The 26,947-nt window shown below is 36.5% G+C and overlaps 1 protein-coding gene across 1 annotated transcript; it reads left to right on the forward strand.

The window, feature by feature from the left end:
• Positions 1–26,170, forward strand: LOC140144442 (uncharacterized). Its single transcript, XM_072166253.1, has 12 exons — positions 1–109; positions 563–704; positions 5,181–5,292; positions 6,682–6,768; positions 8,680–8,860; positions 9,324–9,407; positions 11,667–11,741; positions 12,844–12,904; positions 16,827–16,889; positions 21,807–21,994; positions 23,961–24,157; positions 25,608–26,170. Exons 2-12 carry the CDS (start codon positions 688–690, stop codon positions 25,989–25,991), a joined length of 1,449 nt encoding a protein of 482 aa, XP_072022354.1. The 5' UTR covers positions 1–109; positions 563–687; the 3' UTR covers positions 25,992–26,170.
• Positions 26,171–26,947: the final 777 nt, after the last annotated feature.

Raw genomic sequence — 26,947 nt, forward strand, 5'->3', positions numbered from 1 at the left:
AAAAAGTACATTACCACCCAAGCATGCTGAAAGAATTTTTGTTGAAGATGACAAAGTCAGAGGAACTTACGTTGAAGGACCGGGTGATGCGCAAGTTTCCAGAACAAAGGTAAGCTGTTCAAGACATACCATGCATAAGCCAACTTTGCTGACATTTTCCAGATCTATAATGAAGAAATGCAACTTGTTGATATGGTGCCCCCTCAATTGCATGTGAAATGTGTCTGTTTTGCCAAAGAAATTAGATGTAAATGGGCTAATGGAAAAAAAATAATATAGTTGCATCACCTTTGATAATTGATAAATGGGGTACTAACTGTAGGAAAGGTATGAACAGGGTCTTGGGCAGGATTTGATGGTTTGGGTGTGCAAATTCAAAAAACTGGTGTGTAAATTAAAGATTTGTGTACAAAGTATAGGCCATGTGGGCAAAAACTGGGTGTGTATTTACAAATGTGGGTGTGTAAAACACTCCCTACATGACTGGCTGCCTAAGCCATTGGGTATGGACTGGTTTAATGTTGATTTTGTTTGTTTGTTTGTTTCTGCTAAATTACTAAAGGATTGCAGCAATTTCCAAGCTGGCACAAATATCGGTCAAAAAACAAGGCAGCAAATCTGGATGTGACCGGTGTTTTTGGAAGTTGTTGTCGCCATCGCCATGGAGTTCCTCATACATTCATCAACATGCATAAAGGAGAAGGGTAAGGTTTTTTTTTTTTTTTCTATGTATAAGTTTTACAATACTTTCCACATCAACCATGTTCATCATTGTCTAAAAAGCGGGTGGTTGCTACCCCACCCGTTGAGTGGTCTATAGTTTACAATCTGGATCTTTTCCAATATGTAGATCCTGGGTTGGTCCTTTGTCAGTCAATTCCGAAATTCCTTCCCACAATACAATAAATGTATATTGCAGTAACAAAGGCAATGGATTAAGCTCTAAACTATATTTATAGTGCCCAATCTCTGATGATGATTTAATTAAATCTATATCTGAGGAAAGCGAGACGATTGGGCCCCCTAAAACCGGTTTAACCCAACAGAGTCTGGTCCTAAGTCCAGAGACCTCAGAGAATTGATTGATGCCTACCCAAGGCACATAAATTAAACATACATTGTTCAGATGACATATAAAAGAGAATTGACAGGTTGACCATGTAAGGAATTGAGCTGTATGTCACCAGGCGGCATAGGACACGCAACACGGACGTACGAGGCTGGCGAAGATACAGGGCTGACAGCCCCATTCACAATACATGGTTAGCGATTATAAATGGACAATTAACATACTTGCAGTGGGGTACTTTGCAGAATAAGTTATGCGGTTTTCAAGAGTAAGATAATTTTGCATTTAACACCACATAACAAATTTAGAATTGTTTGTGAAGATTTCATGATTATGTGTTAATCCAATGGTTAAAAAATAGCGATATCGCATCCACCATCATCTGTATGTCACGGTATCTATTTGTGCGCCGCCTAGGAAGCATAAGTTTGTGTCCATTTCTAAGCTCATCACGGCCATGCATTTTTACCCTTTCTTCAGGGATTCATTCACGAAAAGAATCGCATTCCATGAGTTTTTGAGCAGTATTAACACATTGTCGTCTTGCACCCATAAGTTATGCTGCTTTTTCAAGATACAGAGTTGAAACTAGACATTATAAGAAGGCGGAATAAATAATATCTGAATATTGGCATCATTTTGTTGTACCATCGCAAAATTCTTTCTTGGGATACTCTGTATGTATTTATTATTTTATTGTTGTTGAAAAAAACTTTGCATGCCCAGCCTAAGCAAATACTACTTTCATAACAGTAACATTCATGAGTATGTGAGTCTATAAGTGATAATTGATGATTAGGGTATGATGGAGAAGGTAACAAAACCATAACACAGTATTGTCTGTATAAAACGCTCCCACTCCAATAACCGCCCTGACCCCTCCAATTATAATGTGAAAAATTGACAAAAAGGCAAACATTTCCATGCCATATCGTGTGATTAAGCTTAACCCTAACCCACATAGGTCTCACTAAAGCTCGCTATTAAAACCACTCTGGGTGCATGCATTCCACGTGACTTGATGATGCAATCAGCCTAAGTCATAAATACCCAGGGAATTGCTGCCCGGGGCAAGAACCGCAAAATAGGGGGTATTTAAGTTGGACTGTCCGCAAAATTTGACCATGAAAATCAGCAAAATAGGGGCTATTTAATTTGCACTGTCCGCAAAATTTGGATAAAAGGGGTACATGAGAAAATCCGGTAATTTTATGGCAATATTTGGTCTCATTGAAAAAGGGTTGTTAGAAATTCTAGTCATTGAAAATGGGTGTTTGAAATTCTAATCATTGAAAACCACAAAAAAGGGGTTGTTTTTGGCCAAATTTTATTCTCGATTTTACATGAAAAAGGGGGGTAAATTTGATGAAAAATCATTGCAAAGGCAGTCTTTGAAAGATTTGGTAACTTTCATGGTTGCCAACTTTTGTGTTGAGCTGTTATAATCCGTGTTGTAGAATGTGTAAATCTGTGTCATGAATAAAGCTTAAAATGTATGAACAATGATATTAAAGTCACAAAGTGTTCAATATCGCGAAATATTGTGGAATATTCTCACGATGATAGGCAGACTATTACAATGTTTGGAGGGATATGGGGGTTCATGCCTTGGTAATATACCTTTATTTTGGTATTATTAAACAGTATTTTTATCATAAAAATGACATACACAGCTCATGATTGTTTTTAACATTTATTTCTCATATCTTTTAACAAATTTTGTCACATCATACAAAAATGTCATTTTCCGTGTTGTACCTCTGATTCCATGATTTTCTTCAGTTTTCCCTAAAACGGAAAACTTCGGACTTGCTGCACCACTAAGGAGTGCTGGCCTCAGCAGCAGGTGAGCCGCCTTGAGAAGATTCAGAAGCGTGTATGGTGTTGCATCCTTTCCTCAGATTATACAAGTTACTCTGAATGAAGGTTGAGGACTTCAAATGCATCAGTCTGATGCATTTGAAGTCCTCAACCTTCAGTCTCTTGTGGACCGCAGAATTCATATCTGCAAGGAATTTGCCATCAAAGTTAGTCGGTCTGAGAGATTCTCAAGGTGGTTCCCCTGCTCTGAGTTTAGGTCAAATATGCAACTCTGGAAAGGAGCACAATTCAAACCATACCGGTTCAAAACTGACTGATTCAAGAATAGCCCACTGCCCTATCTTACCAGTCTTTTAAATGAGCGACACAAGTACTATAATGCTGGTGTCAAAATGGTCCACATTTATGTGACACATTACTATGCCTCTTTTCCATTTTATTGTTTGTCTAGAATGTGAAGTATTTCAAATATATTTGTGTATCATGACCAATTATAACATATATCACTGTTGATATCAATATATGCATCTTAACTATTGTCACACCAAGCTCTTGCTCTTTTTAAATGTAACACAACTTACCAAATGTGAGAAGATATAGAGGTACTGGTAACACCTAAAGCTATTTGCAATCAAAGTACCTGGTGAAACTGAATTTGGTATCATCATTATAAAAAACATCAGGACATCTGTTTCCAGTTGTAAAAAAATAAGTACCAACATTACCTTGCTATATGATATCATGTTGGTAGTGAGAATTCCCTTTATAAATTGGGGGGGGGGGAAATATCATCCAAATCAAAAAATATTTGTGGATTTTTTTGGTTAAAACACTGTGGTTAAAATGAAAGAAACTTCTAGGATGTCTGTTAACTAGGTAACATATAGCAAAATAGGTGAAGTTCCCTTGAAGCCTATTGACCTTGACCTATTTTTATGCATTTTGTAGTTGATAAAACATCATAGATTGTGCAATCAATTTTTAGTTGAATTATTGTAACTCAAGAATGACTCATCCTACATAAAGTAAACTATACATTTTCTGAATGCTAGATGAAGTATATCATCAATGGTCTTGTGTTATGAAGTGGAGTTCCTTTGCGTTTCATCAGTCAATTTCAAGGATCACACATAGCAAAAGTATATGTGCTGCCAACAAATACCACCTCAAAATTATGTAACATCCAGCACCTATGAAGAAAGCAACCTTATTAATGTAAAGTAAAGGCAAATGGCCCACCTAAATATGTATATTATAAAAAGGTTGCCCTTTATTTGTGAGTGGAAAGGTTGTGAAAATGATTACTTTAGGTTCTGGCATAGAAGAATGGCAGTTGTTTACATTTTGTGAGCGTGCACAGTGTCAACTCGGAAGTGGGGATTCGGTTTGGCTGATTCAATTGTTTGACAATCATAACAACAGACCGATAATCTTATTGGCCGATTACACGTCTTTCTGATATGACAAGCAGTTACCAACCTGTTATACTTGTGCTATAGCCAAGGTCACCAAACTTTCAAGGGTGGTAAATAAGCTTAATATCTGAATTCTGTCGCCAGGATTTTACTTTTTGAAAAATAAAATATATTTTTTCAATTTTTTATTTTAGGGAATGTTAGAAACAATGTAGCTTAAAATAGAAACACTTAATTGGAAAAGGCTGGCAAGAGAATTTAGATATTAATCTTATTTACCACCCCAGAAAGTTTGGTAACTATTGCACCTTCCCAGTTTGGTAATAAAATCCTAGAATTTGGGTAATTCCCCGGTATCCGCACTCCGTGCATCCGCGGGTATTCATGCTCGTCAAAAATTTCGTGAAAAAAGGGGTGTTTTCAGATGATGAAATGCGATTCGCGAAACACACAAAAAAAGGGTGTTTTTTCAAGCCACATGTTCGCGAAATTGATAAAAAAAAGGGGTATTTTCATCGAGCAGGCTACACGTTTCTGTCAGAAAAGGGTATACTAGAAATATCGTTCGCTTTTTAGTGAAAATAGGGGTACTGTCGAAGGTCAAATAATTCGCGAAATCGATAAAAAAGGTGTTTTCCCCTAAAAACTTCGCGAAATGAGATGCAAAAGGGGGTGTTTTTTAAGTTCACCGACAAGTATCAATACCCGCGGATGCACGGAGAGACCAAAAGATGTATTTTAGCATGTTTAATACGTTTATACAAAAAAATCAATTTCGACCTCGGGTGGACTTGGGATGTTTTGCATCTAAGCTCCATCACTTTTGTTGTTGTTTATGTCATCGTAGAATAATATTTTGATTTATTTATTTCCAGATTGGGCTACTCACTTTATGTGCTTGACAAATTATTGGAGCAGGTTCGCGGGAGTGATGTCAAACTGCATGTGTTATACGATATCGCATGCATTCTTGAGAAACACATAAAGGTATGGATTCATACAATTGCACCTGCAAATAATACAAACACAGCAATTCAACAGACTATTAGTAAATGTATACACAGTGGATTTGACATTAATTACTGTCAGAAGACACTAGGTCTATTAAAGGGGGATAACCCTATTGTTTTTGGATATGGATTGTCCTTAAAATTACATATAATAATGAAATACCATAAAATTGCATTCTGGGAAGGCAAGTAACAACATGTGCCGTAATTCCCGTTCGTCATGTGCCCGTGCGTGGTTGCACTGACAACCAAGATCCACTCCACTAGGTACACGTTCTGATACTGTGACATTTCCCCTACAACCAGTTTTTTCATGTTCGTCTGTATATCGTTCATGATAGATTTTTGTGTATAAATTATGGCATAATAGGGCTCAATAGCAAGGTAAAACAGAAATGCTCTGACGGCAATGCTGGAAATGCCCGTATTGAACAGAAATTTTTTATTTTTTAAAAACTCTTTTTCGTACCTATTCAGAAAAAAAAGAAACAAAATATATTTGCAACCTTGCAATATGTACATTTCAAATGAATGTAAAAAAGTTTGGGTTAAAAAAAATGGAGAAGAAAAAGAATCATACCACTACCGGAATTGAACCGGGTATTTCTCGCACAAATCACAACGCTCTATTCAACTGCGCCACACAGCCAACTTCAAACATCATGGAATTTTTAAAGCTTTATAGTACCATCATCGATCTAAAGTCTCCTCATCAGTTATTGCGGTTCGCTCTTTTCATACAATGTGAATAACACGAAACCAAACTAGCTGCTGAGGAGGCTGAATATTACATTTTCATTCATAATAATGTCTTCCCAGAAGTCCGAAGTGGTATACCACTGGTAGCCTCTAATTTGGAGTGTCCAATTTCAGGATAGTAATGAGAAAAATATTATGTATTGTGTGATACCAAAAACTCATAGACAATGAAAGAAATCGGGGGGATGATGTTATCGATCGGGTTACGGCCCCTTAAATGTTCTCAGCATTTTAAACTGGCATCTATTGAGCTGTCATGAAAGAGACCCATCATTTATGCTAGTGGTAAATGAAAGTGGCCGGTGAGAGTAAAATACGAATTAATGTCTGATCAATGTTTAAGGTCATCTTGGGTCATCTCATGTCAAATAAAGATTGTTGGATTGTCATGACACTGGTAGAATATAATTTGATGAAACAATTTGTTTTCAAGGTCAGCGGAGATGTAATAATTCCCGATTGGTATATATTCAGAAAATTGGAAGTCATTATTTGTAAGGTTATTAAGGTCATTATGGAGGCCATATGATGTGAAATGCAGATGGCAATGGCTGTATTTTATTTCATTTACATTTAACATGATTCTATTCTTCATTTAATATTACAGGGAAAAGCTGACGCCACGAGAAATGTAGATGATGTATCACTAGCCGTACCAATATTTCATATATATGGGCACAAATCATCTTGCCATGTAAGTTCCTATTAAAGCTTATTAAAGTATTATTCAGATTTCCTTTTACAAATTAACCATCGCGTATACGTGCGCAACGTCAAGCGTGTGCATTGGACCATTGTGCAAAATAATACGCGCTGGACTGCTAGCAGTACACTTCATTTGTAAAAGGAAATCTGAATAATACTTTATAGTTAATAATAACAAATTGTGGCAAATAGTGTTGGGTTTCGTTCAAATATTTAATCAGCTGTTGTCATCACTTTGAAAATAAGACCTATTTGCCGTAGAAGTGACGTAATAATTTGATTAACTTCCATAGCAATACATGTAGATGAATACAATTTTTCAGTAGATTACCCAGCACTACAAGCAGATTGCACTAATCACCTATGTATGTCAGCAAACAGATTGAATACAAAACTGCTCTTTTCAAAGATACTGTAGCAAGGTGGGCCTGTCCATGTGTTTGGCACCCGAGGGGTTGGTGGTTCAAAACTGCACCCTTCTTCTTCTCTCATTGTTCCTTCTTTCCATCCCCCTCACCAAAAAGCAGCTAGGGCATTATGGTTATGTACTGAGTACACTTTGCAGAAACCCTTTTGGCATGTTAGAAAGGCGCAAAAAACAAAAATACACTTTTTACGCAAGCATTTCCAGGGAGATCGTCGTTTTGGTAGCAGTGGTGGCAGATAAAGGAGTAATGTTTTGGTAAGTTCAGTCCTGAGCTTAAAGACAGTGGGTTGCGCTACATTGTTCATTCCGAAATTTGATTACTCTAATAAGCTATGAGGTTCTGTATACCAACAAATTTTGTTTTTTCGGTCTGAAACTGAAGTTTTGGTAAACATGGTAAATATATCGAGGTGTATGTTTTATGATATATGTGCTGTGGATATCGTACATACAAAAAATGCCTGTATAGCGCTGCTACATAAAGAATGCAGCGCTTAACATGAAAGGATCAGAATAACACTTCAAATATGCGGAGAAGAAAACAAGCGGAAAGTTAAAAAATAAAGACACACAGCCAGCTTTTGTAACTTCTGTTTCAAATTAGTTTACTTGGTGTATAATTAGGCTAAAAAAATAATGATATGTTTTAAAGCCGCCACACATGTTCGTTTTTCTTAGTGCGTCCATGTCAGCTGAAAAGACCAATTCATTTTTTATTGTTTCGAGACATAACATTATTTTTTCAGGCTAATACCAAGTACTGTTTCCATAGCAGGTTTAATGTCTCCAGTTAGCCCTTTTTCTAATAATACACACAATTTCTGCATGAATGCCTTTTGGACATTTTTAAGAACAACAATAAATTTGATTACACTTCTTAGATGCTCTTTTTTTCTTATGCAAACCAACTGTTTTCGTTTGAGGGAACCAGTTCAAGTTGTTTTGTCATTTACCAAATTTTCAATATTTGTCTTTATGCCGCCTTCATTTTAAGCTAACTGAATATGCTGAAGTGACCAACTGGTATTCTATGAGCATTTCCATTTGACCTACTTATATCTTTGTAGATAATGTACATATTTTTCTAAATTTCCCCAACTCTGAATGCTGATTTCAACTTCACTTCACCTACAAAAAATGGAAAATGATACTGAAACAATTTTTTTACACATTTTTCAAAACCAGGTAAGAACACAGGTTATCGAAAATATTAAAAGGGCTACCATATGCAGAAGCTCGGCTATAAGGGTGTAAGTATACAAATACAACATGTTTTGAGGGGAAGTAGTCAAATCATCCAACACCGAGGGACCAGTAGTTTTGAATACCTCCCCGAACTGAAATGGAACATGTTGTATTTGTTTACTATATTCCAATGTTGGTAGTGGTGCTTGTGGATAAATTTTGCACTGTACTTTTACTGAACTTTGTCGACTTTCTTTCTATTTATAAATGTAACTGATTACGTAACAGGTACGCTACAGCACCAGGTGGCTCCCAGGATTTGGTTTAACAGATGGGGAGGAGATGGAAAGGATGTGGGCGTTCATGAGACGGTTTTCATTCACTACCAAAGAAATGACCCCGTCGCACAGAATAGATTTACTCACTGATGGGTTGCTTCATTACAGACGAAGGAAAGTTAGTGACATAGGTAGGTATTTTGTTTATACTACAATCCATGTTCATGTATATCTGTAACAAATAGCTTTGCACCCTTAATGCAATAGTATTATTAATTGAGGGATCGAGAAAGGCTAAGTATAAAAGGAAACAAAAACCTGTCCAATTAGGGGAAGCCAGGCCGGTAGTATCCCAAATGGTTTCTCTTTTCACAATAACCTGTGTTTCTATCAGGAGGTGTTATTTGTGGGAGGGGAGAAAGCTGACCAACCATCCATATTTCTGTCTAGACTACTAAGTGATAAGTGGACAAACATTTCTTTTCGATCACAGAAATGATATCATGTGCAGAATCAGTCTGTTCTTGAAAGTCTATTACATCTGCTGCACTTGCAATGGTTACAAATATTTACTACATTTTTTACTTTACTGACAGATGGTTACTAGATATTAGTGTTTGGTACTCAGGGTCAATGTTTTTGTTGTTGTTACAGATCTTACATTAGCCCGGAATTTCGAGAAGGCACGATCCATCAGTGAAAGCACTAAAGTGGACCTGGAAGCAGCTCAGCGTATTTGTAAGTGACAGTTGTTGTAAACTAATATTGTCTCTCACGAACCTATGTTATGTGACAATGTTCACAATGTGGAATAAAAAGAAATGCACATGTATGGGATATGAAGTTCTTTTTATAAAAAAGAAGAGTTTCTTTTTTCAAGTTGGCATGACATCACCATAGTGAAAAATCCAATGGGAGGTAATTATTCCCGCAATGCATATCAATGAATCAAAACAACATTTGGTGAAAAAACAACAATTATGGAAAAAAAATCACAAAAAAGTGACTTTTTGGCAACTTTTTTTTTTGGTACATCTTAGCAAAGAAATATTCTTTTCAAAAATGTTTCTTGTTTTTTTAAATCCTGAGACTCAATTTGAGAAACCATTTTTTTTTTTCATATTGGCCCTATTTTTTGAGACATTGACCATATAACTTGATGATGCATAAAATGACCATTGAAATAATAGCAGTTAAAGTTAGAAGTGGTCGCATTTTACACTTTGATCGAAGCTCACAGGAGAATGCAGCAACTCTTGTGTCCCTCACATTGTGTAACCACCAGGTGAATCCACAGCATCTTGAGAAGTTTGACCAAAATCCATCCATAACTTGGTATTTAAATCAGACGAAAGAACCTGAAAAACCCACATGTTATCAGCTAAAACGTAGCCATTCAACCACAAGCTTAAGGTTGCCCCATTGATTCAATAAAGGGTTTCTTTCATTTAAATTGAGAATGCAAGTAAACGAGTGGAATATAATCTACAGCCTGTCTCAAAAAAAATTGTGCAAGTAAAAAGCGACCTCTCTGGCAATTAGAAAATACTGTTGTGACATAATGCTTACATCATCATCAAGGGCGTAGTCTTAGCTCTCAAATGCTGCTTGTTCTGTTCAATTTGCTTGTTTTAATCTCGAGATATGTTTAGCTAAAGAAGAAAGGGTAAAATCACAATTGTGCCACTTTTACTAGGGAAGAGGGCTTTACATGTAACAGTGATAGAATCAAGTTTATCAAGAGTTCCTTCATCCTTTTTTAAGCTTGGTGAATTTCTTATTTTTGGAAGCTTAAATTAACATGCTTATAATACAAAAATAGGGTATAAATTTGCATTGTTTCATGCAACTACTGTCATAGAATTATGGTATGTGGTCTCCATGGGGAAAATCACATCAAATGAGCAATACTTGTTGGTGTCAACGTACACATGAAGCAATCATTGGATATTACAGGGTGTCCCAATAAAAACAGAATCCTTAGTGCGCACTCTTTTTCTCCTATTTCTGAAAGGTTGATCAAATGTAATTTGGTATGTAAAGACACCTGAACTCGTTAGCTTTAATAAACCAAAACAATTATTTCAATCGGCTCACATTTTTTGAAGATATGCCCTCTTTAAGAAATGTACCAGTTTTTCATTCTGTCCACGGATGAGGTTTGGCTACATCAAAGATTAAAATGAAACACACGGTTAATGACATGGATAGATAATAGCATTGGGCCTTGAAACACATTCACTATGAGCGAGGATCACCAGCTAGCCTCCAACATCCTCGCAACTGTATTATTGCTGTATTCGCAAGTATACGGCGCACTAGGAGGGTACGCAATGCAATTGATGCAATGAGGAACAGGGCTGAAACCTGTATTCAATGAGGCAACCAGGTAAAGGGCAAAGCAGCACAGTAAACTCACTTCAAAAGAACCAAGGACATTCTAAACAGCCCTTTTCAGGCTATCTTTTGTCCCAAAAAGAGAAAATGACATGTTGTAAATAAAAAAGAAAGCAAGAAACAACAAAGTAAGAAAGTAAGAAACATAATAAAACAAAAAGGCATAACTGACCAAGAAAAAATAAGTTTAATTGCAAGTATAGCAAGAGAAGTCCCATCCCACATCCATTTTGCCGACAAGTTAATGACACTTAACACAATTAAAATTAAAGTTATCATTGATGATTGCTTGGTATTCATGCATGGTATGTGTACTCCTTTTCAATCTTTGAAGTAGCCAAACCTCTTCCGTGGACAGAGTGAAAAACGGGTACATTTCTTTGAAAAAGCATATCTTCAAAAGTTGTGAGCCAATTGAAATATTTCTTTCGGTTTATTAAAGCTAACGAATAACGGTTTCTTTATATAGCCCAATATATTTGGTTAATTTTTCAGAAATAGGAGCCCCAGAGGGCGCAATAAGGGTTCTGTGTTTTTGTTTTATACAAGTTTTATATGTACATGTATTAATCATAGAAAATTTGTCTAATTGCATTTTAGTACATGTTACTGTCAGTGACATAGATGAATGGATTACAGCAGAAAAGGAGCATTTCCATGTGACAAATGAAGCAGGTAAGCTTATTTTAACGAATTCCAAACTATTGGGTATATTACTACCTTGTTCTTCTAAGAGACGTGAAAATGCCACTCGTGAAAAAGTTATTGTTTATAACAGGCACACAACAGGATATTTTTCACTTGAACAATCACGAAAATTTGTTTACAAGGACAATTAGGACTACAGTATTATTTTGCAACTGATCAAGCAGCAGGACATCATATATATACTGGCTGCCCTAATCTCAATCTAGAATTATCCAGAATGTTTCTATGAACTAGGAACCCAAAGACACAGGCACTATCTTAATGCTTCTGAGCTGTGCAATGGGGGAGGGTAAAATTAGGGGGGTGGGGCTTTTGGCCAGCCGAGAGGAGGGGGCCAGCGATTTTTTGGCACACATTCATGGGGCGCCTTTTAAATAAAACGCTCTAAAATGGCTTAGGAAAACAGTACGGAAATGATTTAATATGCAAAACTTTCCTGTTCGCTGCGCTCGCAACATGTATCTACACAAATTGGGATCCCAAAAATTGGCTTGTACAAAAAAGGGGGGGGAAAAGATTTTTTGGCGGTCAGGAGGGTAGGTGATTTTTGGCAAGCCGAGGGGGGGGGGGGGGGCAGGGACAAGCAATTTTTTGGCGGGCCTTTCTGAAATTTTGCTGGTGGGACTCATAATTATTGTACAGCCCCTTAAATCAAATTAAAAACCACAAGCTGCTCAAAATATAAATACTCTGGTATGTTCAGAGTCAAAGGAAAGGACAACAACTTGAATCCAAGCAAGCTTCTTGTAAAAAATTGGTATTAGTGATGGGTTGCCAACACAGCATGAGGTAGGTAGAGTTAAGGTCATCATCCCAAAGCTGTCACATACAAAAACTTTCCGGGCACTGACATACAATGACGTCTGTGATGTCAACAGATGTACGATCAAAGGTCATATATATGTCACTTAATGTCACTGCGCAAGTTTGATTTTATCATGTACAGAAGTCAATGCACTGTTACTAGACTTGTCAGAATCCTTGTTGGTGAGGAGTTATGTATGCTATTGCAACAAACACGATGATGCGTGGCATGGCTGTAATATTTCCTGTCTCTTAATTTTAACAGATGAACCTATGACTAAAGAAGAAAAGTATGTACTGCTGCTTCAATCAATAGACAGCATCACGTAAGTATCCCACAAGTAGTGATAATTCAAATTATAAGATTACTGACATACCTCCCCACCTGTCTGAACCCAAACTATAAACCAGTTAATACACCCAGGGATGGAAATTGTGCGGGAGCGGGGAGCACCGCTCCTAGGAAATGACAGTCAAGATTGCAGAAATAATGCCTTGGGAAGATAAAAGAAAGAAAGGAAAAAAGAGGGAGGGAGAAAAAAAGAGAAGTGGAAGATGGAAAAAGAGGAGAGGAAGAGGAAAGAAAAAGAAGAGGAGTGAGATAGAGGTAGAAGATTACGTAGAAGGAAACAGATCTCAGCAAAGAGAAACTGAATGTGCAAAATTTGGAGGAACTCACATGATTGTTCAAGAAGTAATAGCGAAAAAGAGGAAGGTGTTGGTGTATGGAAATTGGTTTATACATATGAGGAAATTTACAATTAATCACCGGAGGATGTCCCAGAAAAAATTACCGGGCGAATGAATTTGGACGTAAGTCGAGAAATAGACATCAAAATCCAAAAAGCCAAACATCAGTGTGTAGCCCATATTATTCTGCATCTTATATTCTAATTTTACTGGAGTCGGTTGACTGATTGCAAAGAAATGAGCGATTACATAATGCAGGCGTCAATTCACTTCATTCCAAGTTTGAAAGAAAGATCATTCAACACAATGCGCTCTAGTGGTTAACTGTCAATGGGCTTCATAAAAATTTTGTTCTGTGAAATCCTTTTCGTTCATTTTAAACAATCTGTTTCTTGCAAAACATTTGTTCAAATTTAAAAACCCTGCACGATATTGAAAATGAAAGTTTGCATGTAAGATGGTGCTCAGTACTTGCATGTATCTTTTTTTGTTAATGGTGATATAAATGTGGCATAACGAATTATTGCGTGAAGAATTCGAGCTGGCTTAAAAAGTTTCTTAGTTTCTTACACATATAAACATTTTTGGAATATTTCCAAGAAATGGTAATGCAAAGTTTAAATCTTTTAAAACATCAACATTAATGTTGCATAGTATCAAAAATCACAAAGTTGTAAGCACTTGATCGTTGCCATTCTTGGCTCAAATGTTCTTTGGAAAGATAAAACAACACATATTTTGCACAACCTAAAGAATTAACGTTGGAAAGCTTCCAATTGCAGAAATGAAAGTTTTTCATCTTCAGTGAAAGCATGAATAACATAACAACACCGTTGGATTATAAAATAGATAATGTGTGGACTAAATTTAATGAGATACACAAACTTTAGGAAGCGCTGAGCGAGTATGAAAAAGCGGCCTGTTATTCAAACTTGGAATGAACTGCATTGATGCGTGCATTATGTAATCGTTAATTTCTTCGCAACCAGTCACCCGAATCAAATAAAATTTTCGTATGTGATGCACAATAAAATAGGCTATGCGCTATATCTTTAATTATTTGATTATGATGTCTATTTCGCAACTTACGTTCAATTTCATTCTCGCGGTAATTTTTTTCTGGGACACCCTGAACAATGTAATATAACAGGAAAAAGAAGTTGGGTGAAGGCAAGTGAAAACACTGGGCACATAACTGAGGAAATTTATTGAGAGGCGGCAATCATATCTGAGTAGTAAATTTATAGAGAGGCGGCAATGAGGATTTTATGGGAATAAAAGTCATGAAGGAATTCAGTGTATCAATACTAATGCCAGTGAGGAGAGGACGACCTTGAAAATATTGTGGAAATTTAAAAAGAATCATAAAGCACTGAACAAATTGTGCTCCCTCTGACGAATAATGAAAGAGGAAATGGGGGGGGGGGCAAAGGAAAAGGGGAAAGGAGCCTGTGTCACACCAAAATTGACCCCAAACTAGTGTAAAATACCAAATTTTTGTTTGCACGCTACGCACGCACATTGTCCAGATACTGCCTTTTTTGGATGCTCAAAGAAAACACAATGTTGCTCCAAATATACATGCTATGTTACCATTCTCATCTTTTGAAGTGCAAAATAAAGCTATTTTATGTCTGGTATGATTGAGGAAATCTTGCGTCTAAAAACCTTGCTCCTGAGGAAGAAATCACAATTTGCACCCCTGTTAAATACACCTATGAAAGTATAGTGAACAATACTGAATTTTTCACAGCATAGCTTTATTTATTGATTATAGTCAAAAATATTAGATTATTTCTGTGACCCGGGCCTTACATAATTGCTGAATACTTCAAATTTCATTGATGCATTCATTGCACTTTTTTGGGAAATCTGTTTGTCTAGAGGTACGCCAGTAGGATCTGCAAAAAAAGTTAAGTCCTACATCTCTTCCAGATCTATATATACGAGGGTCATTCAAGAGGTTCTACCTCCATCATCGCATCTTCGTTATCTTATGTGTCAGGTTATTGAAATTACCCATGGTTATTCTCTTAAATCTTGGCTACAACATGACAGTTTTTTTGATGAAAATGTGATTTTTTGGTTTTTAGATATGTTGGTTAAAGTCGGAAACGGTTAAATACTGAAGGCAAAAGTTTAGAAAGCATCATATTGTAGCTTTGGGTAATCTCCATAAAAATGTTTTTAAGATGCAGTTGTCCAGCTGCTTACTCAAGATAAATGTTTTGTTCCTATTTTAGTTCCCTGGCAATGCCTTGGGACTTCAAAGCAAACTAAAAGACATTTTATATGAGAAGAAATCATCAAGCGGCTCAACAGACACACATTATCAGAAGGTTTTGAATTAAATCAAATACTGGAACTTACATTTTTTGCAACTTGCTACGTTGCGTCTGAACGACTGGATGACTGAGAATATTCACTATTTAGACACACATTATGTTAGTGAAATTTGACAGATTTCCACTAGACCTTGTTTAAGGGTAATTCGTACTTGGTACTTAATCCTTATTTTAAGCAAAGGATATATCTTGAAGTGGACATAAGATGAACAATTTACTAATAGCTTATTAACCTTGTACCTACTCATAAAATACGAAAAATATGCATAAAACTTATTTGATTTTAACTTATGACCCAATTAATACCACTTGAACCAACAAGTGCTCATTTGATCGAAGTCAACAACCTATGGAAAAGGGTCCATATGAAGGCTATCCTGTACATGTATTGGGTTTGTTGTGCACAAGACATGATAGTACAGTAAAACTGTACTCCCTGCAAGCATTCGATATTGATTAAATTCAACAAAAATACAGGAATTGAATCATTTTCAGAAATAAATCTGTAATGATTTTAACATAGATGTGGCCTACTTTTTAATCAAAATTGCCTTCTTTTCAGACCGTTTCCGACGTACCAAATCTGTATTCGCTTTAACCAACACGTCTTAACAACCAAAAATCACATTGTAATCAAATAACTTTTATTTTGTAGCCAAGATTTTAGATTATAATCATGAGTAACTTCAACTTCCTGATCCTTAATATAAGAGAGATATGACGATGGAGGTAGAACTTTTTAAATGACTATATACTATATAAAATATGACTGTCTATATATATTTTATTATTATCTGCTTGTGAGCTGAACCCTATTGTGAGTGTTTTCTTCTACAGATAATATAGTGTGCCATTATAATATTTAGGCTCATTTTTGCTTCAAATTAATGAAAATAAATTATTTACTGTGGAGTCCAAACGAAGCTGTCGGATCTTTACACTTTGTTTCAAACTTATATTTATTAAGGGTCTTTTCATTGGTTTATGCACCGCACTCGCTACAGTGCCTTCAATCGATGGCCATTATACATTGTCTCCCTGAGTTTTTATCTGAATGGCCAATTCATATTATTGTTTAATTCTATGATTTTGAATACTAGATTGGTAGTCTATTCAATTAAAATCATTCCATTATTGCAGTTCATGCACTATTTAAAAAAGCTTGCCTGTCACATCAACTAATTTTACAACTGTTATCATATTACATATCCAGCCAATCACTCTGTGAATGTGAGGATGCAGATGCAAGAAATGGATTTAGCCAGCAGTTAAACAGGTAGGTCTAATTCATTAAATATCTATAACTATTTCAGCTATTTAGTAGTTATGCAGCCATCCAGTTATCAATTAGTTTCATTTCTATAAAAGTAGAAAGTTTGCGACAGACATTAATCAACCAGAATTGATCATAACATACTGAAATTCAAATTTTCGCAGACTTGTTTTGAAAATCCCACCAAATGTGAATTGGACATCCTGATACACTAAGAAGTAGATAGTGGTGGTGATTTAAGTACTATAATAGTAGTTGTTGTCAGTGCCGCCAACAAGGGGGGGGGGGTTAATGGGAAGCTGCACCAGGATTGTTGTGAAATAGAGGTATTTTAGTCTTTTTATGTTTTTTCTAAATTAAAAATCTATAGAATTTGGGCCTTTATTTGCTTTTTATTTGATTCAAATCGGACATTTGGTTCAGAAGTTGCAAGTAATCAAAGGAACAACGTGACGTGAAAAAAGTCATAATTTAATTCTGTCCTATACTAATACACGTAATGTATTTCTTATGTATTGTATTGTTTTCAAGGGCGATATTTAAGGAATTTCCAGCTAAAAATTAATTTCTGAATAATGTAATATGTTTATTGTCTATAAAGAGTGCTAATAATTAGTATAAATGTTATTGTTGTCAGAAACATGATTTTATAATATTTGATATGCATAATTGCTGCCTAATTAACATAGTAAGTGTTTCTAGACTTAAAATGCCATTTTCTGCCAGATGTTGTTTCGCGTCATTTTTTACCTTGCGCGTCACTTTTCTTGGTAATGGTGTATCTGTTTGAGCTTATTTTTGGCAAGTATGTTGGACATACCTGTATCTAAATATTTACAGAAGGAAATTTTGAAAAACATATGGTAACCATGGAAACGACCCGTTTTTGTAAATTTCCTGCCAAAATGCGCAAATTTACCAATTTTAATGCACCGTAGCGTAATCGTACAACCTTTTTTTGAAAATTCCCTCTATAAATTTTTTAATTAGACCTAAAATTGTCAAATAAAACAAATTTCAGAAAAAAATACCAAAGAACGACTGAGAAAAATGACGCTCAAGGACATCATGTGAAAATCCAACATGGCCGCCGTTACCATGGCAACCGTTATAACGACGATCATTTTTTTTGGCTGGAATCGCTAAGTTTGATCAGCACACACATTCCCATCAATTTACAAGTGCACAGGTCAAATACTTTAGAAAATCACTTTTTCAGTGCAGCTTCCCCTTAAAGGGGCATTACTCCCGGGCCCGGTTTCCTAGGGGCCTGTAAAAAGTAAGGAAAACATACTTTACTATGGGCATGTAAAGGCCTGGAAAAAGGACCACAGGGGTCTTGTGAAAAAGTTAAGAAAAGATACCCTGTAATTAAGGCATCTTTTCTTTGCTTTATTATGCAGGCCAACTAAGGTCTATTTTCTTTGCTTTTTATGGGTTCATTAAGATATCTCTTTGCTTTTTACGGGCCATCTAAGGTCTCTTTTTTTTTCTTTTTTACAGGTCTATTAATTATCTTTTCCTTGCTTTTTAAGCTTTTTCATATCCACTAAGGTCTCCTTTCTTCCTTTTACGGGCCCATGGTATGTTTTCTTTGCCTTAATTACGGGACCACTATTTATTTATAACATTTGGCACAAGGCCAGGCAGATCCAATATTGATTACACAATAAATTGAAGGATTGCCCTTACATTAAAATCAGAAACATTACTAGAAAATACATATAATCAATACAGAATAAAATAAAAACAAAACATAAATTATGTGAACTGGTTAGAGGAGGTGGGACTGGATGGCCAATTTGAAGGCCTGGAGGGAAGAAGCATTGACAATAGCTTCAGGGAGATAATTCCAGATGGAGGAGGCAAACGGATAAAATGATCTCTGGGACAATGAAAGCCGGTGGAAAGGAACTTGAACAGCGCGGGAATTGAGGTTTCGTAGACCAGGTCTGGGATAAGGCTGGAAAGGGTTGGGAGAAGAACAAAGATTGGCAAAGATTTTAAATAAGTGACACAGAGAAGCAACATCACGACGCTTACTAAGAAGAGGCAGGTCGGAATCCAATAGAAGGTCCTCATGGGAGAGGTTCCAAGACTGAAGAATGACACGACAGGCGAATCTTTGGGTAGACTCAAGGCGGTTGGTAAGGGTTATGTTAAGAGGATGCCAAGTAGTACAACCATACTCCAGAATGGGGCGAACCAAGTACAAAGAACGACGGATGCTGAAGGGGGCTGATTGGAAAGATCTATGAATGAAACCGATGATTTTGCGAGCTTTTCTGCATATGTTATCAATGTGAAGATTCCAGGAAAGCTTGACAGACAGCCAGACACCAAGAAATTTTGCAGATGACACACGTTCAATAGGCAGGCTGTTCAGAGTGAGATTGAGATCCGGAAAAGGGTCCTTCTCAGTGGAAATGACCATGACTTTTGTTTTGGAGGAATTGACAGAAAGGTGATTAAGGGAGAACCAAGAATGGATGGTATCAATGTCAGATTGGAAATCAACCAAGTCATCAGGAGCAGAGATAGGCTTGAAGAGAGTAGTATCGTCTGCATAAAGAACAAGAGAACTGTTTAAAGAAAAGGAAGAAAGACACAAGTCATTAACATAGACAAGAAACAACAGAGGCCCCAGGACAGAGCCCTGGGGAACTCCAGAAAGCACAGGAACAGATTGTGAGTCCACACCACGGATAGCAACCAACTGGGACCTGTTGGACAGGTAAGACCTGAACCAAGAGAGGAGTGGACCGGAAATACCAACAGCTCTGAGTTTATGGAGCAGAGGGCTGTGGGGGACGCGGTCAAAGGCTTTGGATAGGTCAAAAAGAGCCATGGCGATGCTTTTGCGATCCTCAAAATTGTACCATTCATAAAGAGCAGTTGAGAGTGCATCCGTGGTGGAAGACTTGGGTGAGAAACCAAACTGTCTGTTTGTGAGAATATTATTGTTGATGAGATGCTGCAAAACTTGACTATGAATAACCTTTTCCAGAAGCTTACTGCAAATAGTGCTCTCTCTTAAAATTTGTTTCGCCTTTTACGTGTCTATTATAAGGTCTCTCTTTTTTGCTTGTTGCATTGTGCAATAAAATACAAGATAGCCTTTGACATGCACTTTCTAATAGATATTTCGCTTGAATTATGTTACTGTCTGCTTTTGTCACAATGATCATGCTGGAGAGTGCAGCTTAATCGTGGGAACACTCTTAAATGGTAGATGAATTTTGCTGCTTTTGATGTTACGATGTCATTAGGCTTGAAAAGTGTTTCCCACAAACACGCCCACACTCGGACCGCAACCTCTTATGAAGAAAATTTTCCTTGATTATGGGTACTCAAAAGTTATTCAAAAATGTTGACCTTCTATCGGGCACATTTCTCCATGGAAGCAATTAAGACCACCGTAAACAGTCAGTTGAGGAATCAAGAACCTGTCTAATATAAACCATGGGATAGACCTAGTCCATGCAGTCATCCCCCCAATGCTATGCAAATTTTTCTAACCAAATCTAGGCTAATATTTTAGCAAGACAAATAACAATTTTTATGCAATTTGTGCTGCAATAGCCCCCTTCAATGTTCATATTTGATCATTTTAGCTTGAAATTTCAAATTTTTATCTGGGAGCAAAAGTTTCTACTTTCGAATTGCTTTGCACGCATTTGTCGCATTCAGTGTTCACACTTAATCATTTAAGCTTGACATTGGCATTGAATTTGGTAAAATTACTGCACTTCGCGTTGAAGTTGTTCAGAGAAACTTAATCTGGGAGCAATAGGCCACTTACAAATTGCAAATTTTTGCACGCTCATGCGTATGTCTCCTGTAATGTTCATATTTGATCAATTTAGCTTGGCCACTTCAACATGTGTTCAAGGATTTTACACCAACCCCCATCCCCAATTTCACAACGAAATTGTGACGCCACTGCTGCCCCCACGCACACACACACTTGAAGTCCAGCAAGTCATCACTGATCAAAGGGGCGTGTGTGTTCATCTTACCCCTGGGCCTGTAATGGCTCTCTGCAGCACTGGTTGTTGTTGTTGATAACACAGCCATGCTAGAGCTCTTCCATTTTTAACAAAAGACTGTCACAGTCTCTCATCAGCTGATAATCAATGTGGCATATTGTTTATTGCATTTTTTCATGAATAGTTGGAATCTATTGGTCCCAAGGTGAACTGGAGACTGTGAGCGTACTATTTTCCCCAGACCGCCAGGTCGAGGGAAAATAGTAGGCTCACGGTCTCCAGTTCACCGAGATTCACCAATAGATTCCACCAGATCCCGAATTTAGAGCAGTAAATATTTCTTTTATATCCTTCATTAATATATTCTTTATTTATTAAAGTATTACAAACGCAAGGCCTTTATCATAGACATAGGCATACCTAGCCAGTGCTAGGCAGGTATAGTTCGAATAAATGCACTTAGGCCTACATGCACAAATTACGCACATATTTGAGTGGCTAAAGCTTCATAAGACAACATGACTTGCTACACATTAATACACCGGAACTAGTACTGATATCCCTGTGAGTTGCACCAACCACTAGGAACTGTGGTGCGACTATGAGGTAATTCGCGCTCAAATAGTAGTACTATTTCCCTCTGAGTGCGTATAACCTCCGGGAAAATAGTACTTCAAATAGTACCCTGTTCCCTGATCAATCAGCTTCTTGACAGCTTTGCAAAATGGTTGAAACTATTTTGGTCACATGATGCCCGTTTAACCAATTAATGAACGAGAATATATTAATGAAGGATATAAAAATTGATATTTGTTTTCAGCCAGTGATATACTCCTTTTTCTTATAATACATATCTTCAACATATGAGACAGAGTTACTCACCCATTCCAACATAGAAGTAATAGTCTAATACAATTTTGTTTCTCCTAAGGTTGAAAGCTGAAGCAAAAAGACATGAAAGGGACATTGGAATCAACAGACGGTGGCAAAAAATGGACCAGATATTCAAAGTTCACCAAATGTCACTGGAAAGAAAGAAGAAAGAGAAAATTCTGATGCAATTACATAAGCAAGCTATGGATTATAGATTCATACAGAATCTACAGAAGAAGTACAGTGGTAAGAATTCATGTTTTTATTGGGGGGGGGGGGTATGTGCACACATACTCTGGATAGCAACCAACCCAAAGAGCAAACAGGCGTCAAAAGTTGTTATTCCATCATGGACCATATATACATATCATAAACCAACTAAAGGAAAAATGGCACAAGTATAATAAACCATTATGTGTGGCCTTTATATATAATAATCAATTATAAAAATGCACTACGATTCCTTGTGTTGTATGCATTACATCAACAAGGAGTATAGAAAGCAAATACATAAATCTACTGAGCGATATATACACAAACTGCACAAAAAAGTGCAAAGATTAGCTTTAAAAAAAAGGAGTGAGACAGGAAGAACCAATCTCGACAAAGTTACTTACAGCAGGCCTGGAAAGCAAATTCCAGTCACTTCAGTGAGACGAAAATGGCGTCAATATCAATGGAGAGAAGTTAAACCATCTCAGATTTGTGAATGATATAATTTATCATAACAGAGGGCTGCACCGGCATCCACTATTCGAAATATTGGCCAGCCCATCCATTATGACACGATATTGGCTAGGCTAAAGACAAAATCCTATTTTTTATCTCTAAAATGTATGAGTCCAAAGTGACCAACTTCTTAACATGATTTTTATTTACAACTTCTAGAAGGGGGAACGAGTCCGCCTGTGGAAAATACAGGGCAAACTTATTGTTTGTTTATTTGTTTGTTTGTTTGTTTACCCAGGTTGGTCCGTGAGGAACACATGCTAATCCATGGAAAACCATGGACCGTTCCAAGCTCATACAAATCCCTTCACTTACATTGCAGATTTGCCCCAATGGTATTTTCTTTACATCGTGTTATGTCTACTATACACAAAATGTTGATCTTTTAATTGCATAATATGTTGGCCAAATCGTTCACCTTCCGAACTGAATTAATATACCAACGAAAACCGGCCCTGCAATGTATTGAGATTATTACAATATTACTTTAAGTGAACTTCCTTGACTCGGAAACTTTTTTTCACTGCCCTCCAATATCTTCTGCTGGACTCCCATTTACTGTACACCATGGTTCTGTCACTCTCCAACTATCTGATACACTTGCTTGGAGAAAAGAAATTTAAAACATCCCTTATGAGTCATGGATTTTGGACAAAAATAACAGTGAAATTTGCACTCTTTGTTAGATAGCAAATATGTTTACATAATCTCATTTTTTTTAATGAATACTTTATTCACAGACAAGATATAGAATTATAATATTATGCTTAATGTCAGAACAAGACAAAAACAATAATTGTTGTATTTATTTTGTGAATTCATGAAATAGAATTTTGTAAAGACGGGGGTCCTCGCCATATAAATGCGAGGTTGAAAAGTTACTGTACTGAGGAATTTGTACAAAACTAGTAATTATTGAGGACTATGTTATTTAGTAAACTTGCTTCTATAGAGTATAGACACAGCTTATTTTGCTCTGAGCTTGTTGTTGTGTTTGCTAACGAGTTCTATTTGAACTTGCCTTCAGATTTTGACTTGAATTTGTTTTTTAACTACAGCATGTAGTTTTCGCTGTTTGATTTTATATTTTGTTGTCTGTCCCTGAAAAAGAGCAGTTTATCTGCTCGAAACGTCGGTTTTTTGTTGTTGTTGTCTGCTTATGTGCACAGTGATTTTTATCATTGTACACTTTTTTACTGTTTTCCTGACACTTCTGGGGGCTAATTGGCAATTTTTGGCCATCGAACTTTGCCTGTACCTACATTGGTTGTTTGGTTCTCTATGTCTGCTTATGTGCATAGTGATTTTCATCACTTGTTCCAGTGCACTCTTGTATTCCTGTTGGTCAGTGTTGTTTTTGCAGGTTTAACACTTCTGTGGGTCTTGAAATTGGTAATTTTTGGCTATCGAACTTTACCTACTTCTAAGCCCAAACATAAACATCAAACCTGACGTTGTATTTTATTTGCTGCTTTCTTTACAGATGGACAGGCTATTGCCAACAGGCTGGTCAAGAATTTGTTACGGGCAAGTAAGAATATGAAGCGGTCAATAAGTGACTTTAACAAGAGCAACTTCACCAACCGATCTGGAAATCTACCCGACCAACTTTCATGGAGTGATATCTGTGATCCGATGGCAGAGTTGTTTAAGAAAGTTGGATGTGGCAGCCAAGTAACAGTAAGTATTCAAATAGATGTTTGAGGTTACTGAAACATGACATCAGCCCTACTTTTAATTTCTTTGTCAAAACAAATTTGGTATTAAATTAAATAACTAGATTTTGTGCCACTGCTAATGTATGAAGACAAATGCATAGTATGGTTCCTTTTTTGGCTGTGGCTTTCTATCTGTCTGTGACTCAAAAGGTTAACATTTGCTTGTATCTCAGGATTGCATGCTTTAATAGATATTGATGCACCTGGGGACAATGGTCCTTGTGTTCAATGACACCTGCAGTGTGAACAGAAGTAAGATCAAAGGTTATCTAGAAGTTATTTCATGTCATTGTAAAAATATGCTTAAAATGCTTCAGCAATCTGCATGCACAGAACTTGATGGATTTGATGATACCCTCATGATGTAGTCCATGCGTGAGGACCAGTTTATGTATTTGCATAATATCGTTAAAGGTCATGTAGGAGGTCATGTTTGTGGTTCAAGAATGTTTTTTATGTATTTGTTCATTCATTCATTCATTCATATTGATTTCAATAAAAATTAAGAACATTGCACCACAAAATATACAAACATGGAGGAAGAGGCTGGAAGACCAAACAGGCTTAAAATTAGCCTTTCCATAAAATCAGATGAAATTAACAAAACAAAGCATCTTTACAAAACACAACCAAAAGACAAGAAAATTATTAAAATGCTTAAAGCACTGAGCACTTAGTAGGATGGTCTTTTTTGTTGTAATTAAGTGCATCTCCCCCCCAAGCGTCAATGGAAGTTGATGGTACAGCCATGATGTATATTCTTCAGACCTGTAATATGATTGTGTTGTTTACAATTATAAATTGGGTGAAAGTTCGAACATGCGTAAGCATTACAAATGTTTGAACAAGTTTATCTGGATTGTTAATGACAGCAGGAATTAACATACACTAGGTGTTCATTTTTTTCATCAAAATGCACTTCCCGAAGGTCTGTAGGAAAAAGGCATGGGCATTACACAAAATCATCGACAGTCATTCTAATTATAATCTATATGTGTATGTGGAGGGTGTGGGCAAATGTGTGTTGATTTAATAATACCGTAAAACCCTGTCTACAAGCATATAGAGTGCTTCTGATAAAGCTAAATTAATCCAGACGCCATTATGGAGTTTGAGCAAATAAATTATAGATCCAAGCACATATAAACAAGTATTATTGTAAGACCAATCTATTGTATTGGCATATTTACGCATGTAGACAGGGTTTTACGGTATGTAATTTAGAGGTTTAAACCTTTGATCACAACACAAAAATTTGCGTACCTGGAATTTGCAGTCGACACTTGACTTTCATCAGCAGATCAAAGGTTTAAACCTCTAAATTATGTTTACTACCAACACAGATGAACTTTCATTCTAATTTAAAATATGTATTTATATATTTTTTATTTATTAACTTTATTGTTAAACAGATGAATGATCACATCCCAACCACAGAGAGACAACATCTCATGGATGCAAGAAATAGGATGTTACGTGCGGAAGAGGAGTTGCAAATCACAGAATGTGAAATGCTCTCAGTTTTGAATGCACTTTCAGAGGAGTACGATTTATTGGTTGCAGCCACTGGTTCCAATCCTGTCATGCAGAAAGGATTGTTATTAGCGTTGAAGAAGAAGGCATGCAATACAAGAATTCAATTCTCAGAGGCTCATAATTTATTTTCAAAGTATATAAGCACTTCAGCTGTTCCTCATCACCTCAAACATCATATGCCCATTCGGGAGGTGACTGAACAGGAAATGGATGTTGTAGAACTGGATGACCCAGATGAGGATTCGGATGAAGAAAGTTAAGGGTGGTTTTTAGCCCAACTTTTTTTAAACAACTGAATGATCACCTATCACATTGGCATAGCTCTTTTCAGAGGAGTACGATTTATTGGTTGCAGACACTGGTTCCAATCCTGTCATGCAGAATGGATTTGTTATTAGCGTTGAAGAAGAAGGCCGACATAAAAACAAAACAAAAAAAAAAAAAATGATCGCATAGCACTTAGACTTTTCTTTTTTTGGCAAATGTTTGTGAGACAAACCCTTTTTTTGGCCCAATGTTAATTTTTTCGCCAGGATCGGAACCAGTTGGCGCAACCAAGGAATCATACTTCTCTGAAAGTGTTCTAATTTACAAATGTAGTGTATATGCATTCTAATGTCAACATGTTTGAAATTTATATGGTGAAGTATTTACAAATGTAGTGTATATGCATTCTAATTGAAATTTATATCAGTAGTGTTTGGCAAGGCAGACCAACTCAGTTCATTAGGCCAACTCGTAACATTAGTAATGTAAAAAGTGATACATTCTTCTACCTGATCAATCCTGAGGTGGCAAAAGGAATAAGGTAATTACCTTTTGAGAAAAATGGCTAGTGACAATCCTTGTAAAATTTGTCCAATGTGACTGACTTACCAATGTCAAGCATGTTTAATTGTATTTTATGGTGAAATTTACGAAATACTGCAAGGGGCAAGAAGTATACAAAATGTAAATTGAATTTATGAAGTTACAGTGATACACCATGTGGTGGTGGTTGTACATATACATCAAAATTGGAGTCCGTGAGTCTATTGTGCCATGGTTGCCTGACCTTGTCAGCAATAGACAACAGTGTGTTCTTTATAAACATGTTCTTTCTGATGTCATAAATGGTGGTCTCCTACAAGGTACAAAACGAAGCCCAATAGGCATCCGATTATAATTAATGATGCTGTATCAAATAGTGTGCCCAAAACAAAGTGTTGGAATATGT

This window comes from Amphiura filiformis, unplaced genomic scaffold (genome assembly GCF_039555335.1).
Source record: "Amphiura filiformis unplaced genomic scaffold, Afil_fr2py scaffold_55, whole genome shotgun sequence".
NCBI lineage: Eukaryota > Metazoa > Echinodermata > Ophiuroidea > Amphilepidida > Amphiuridae > Amphiura > Amphiura filiformis.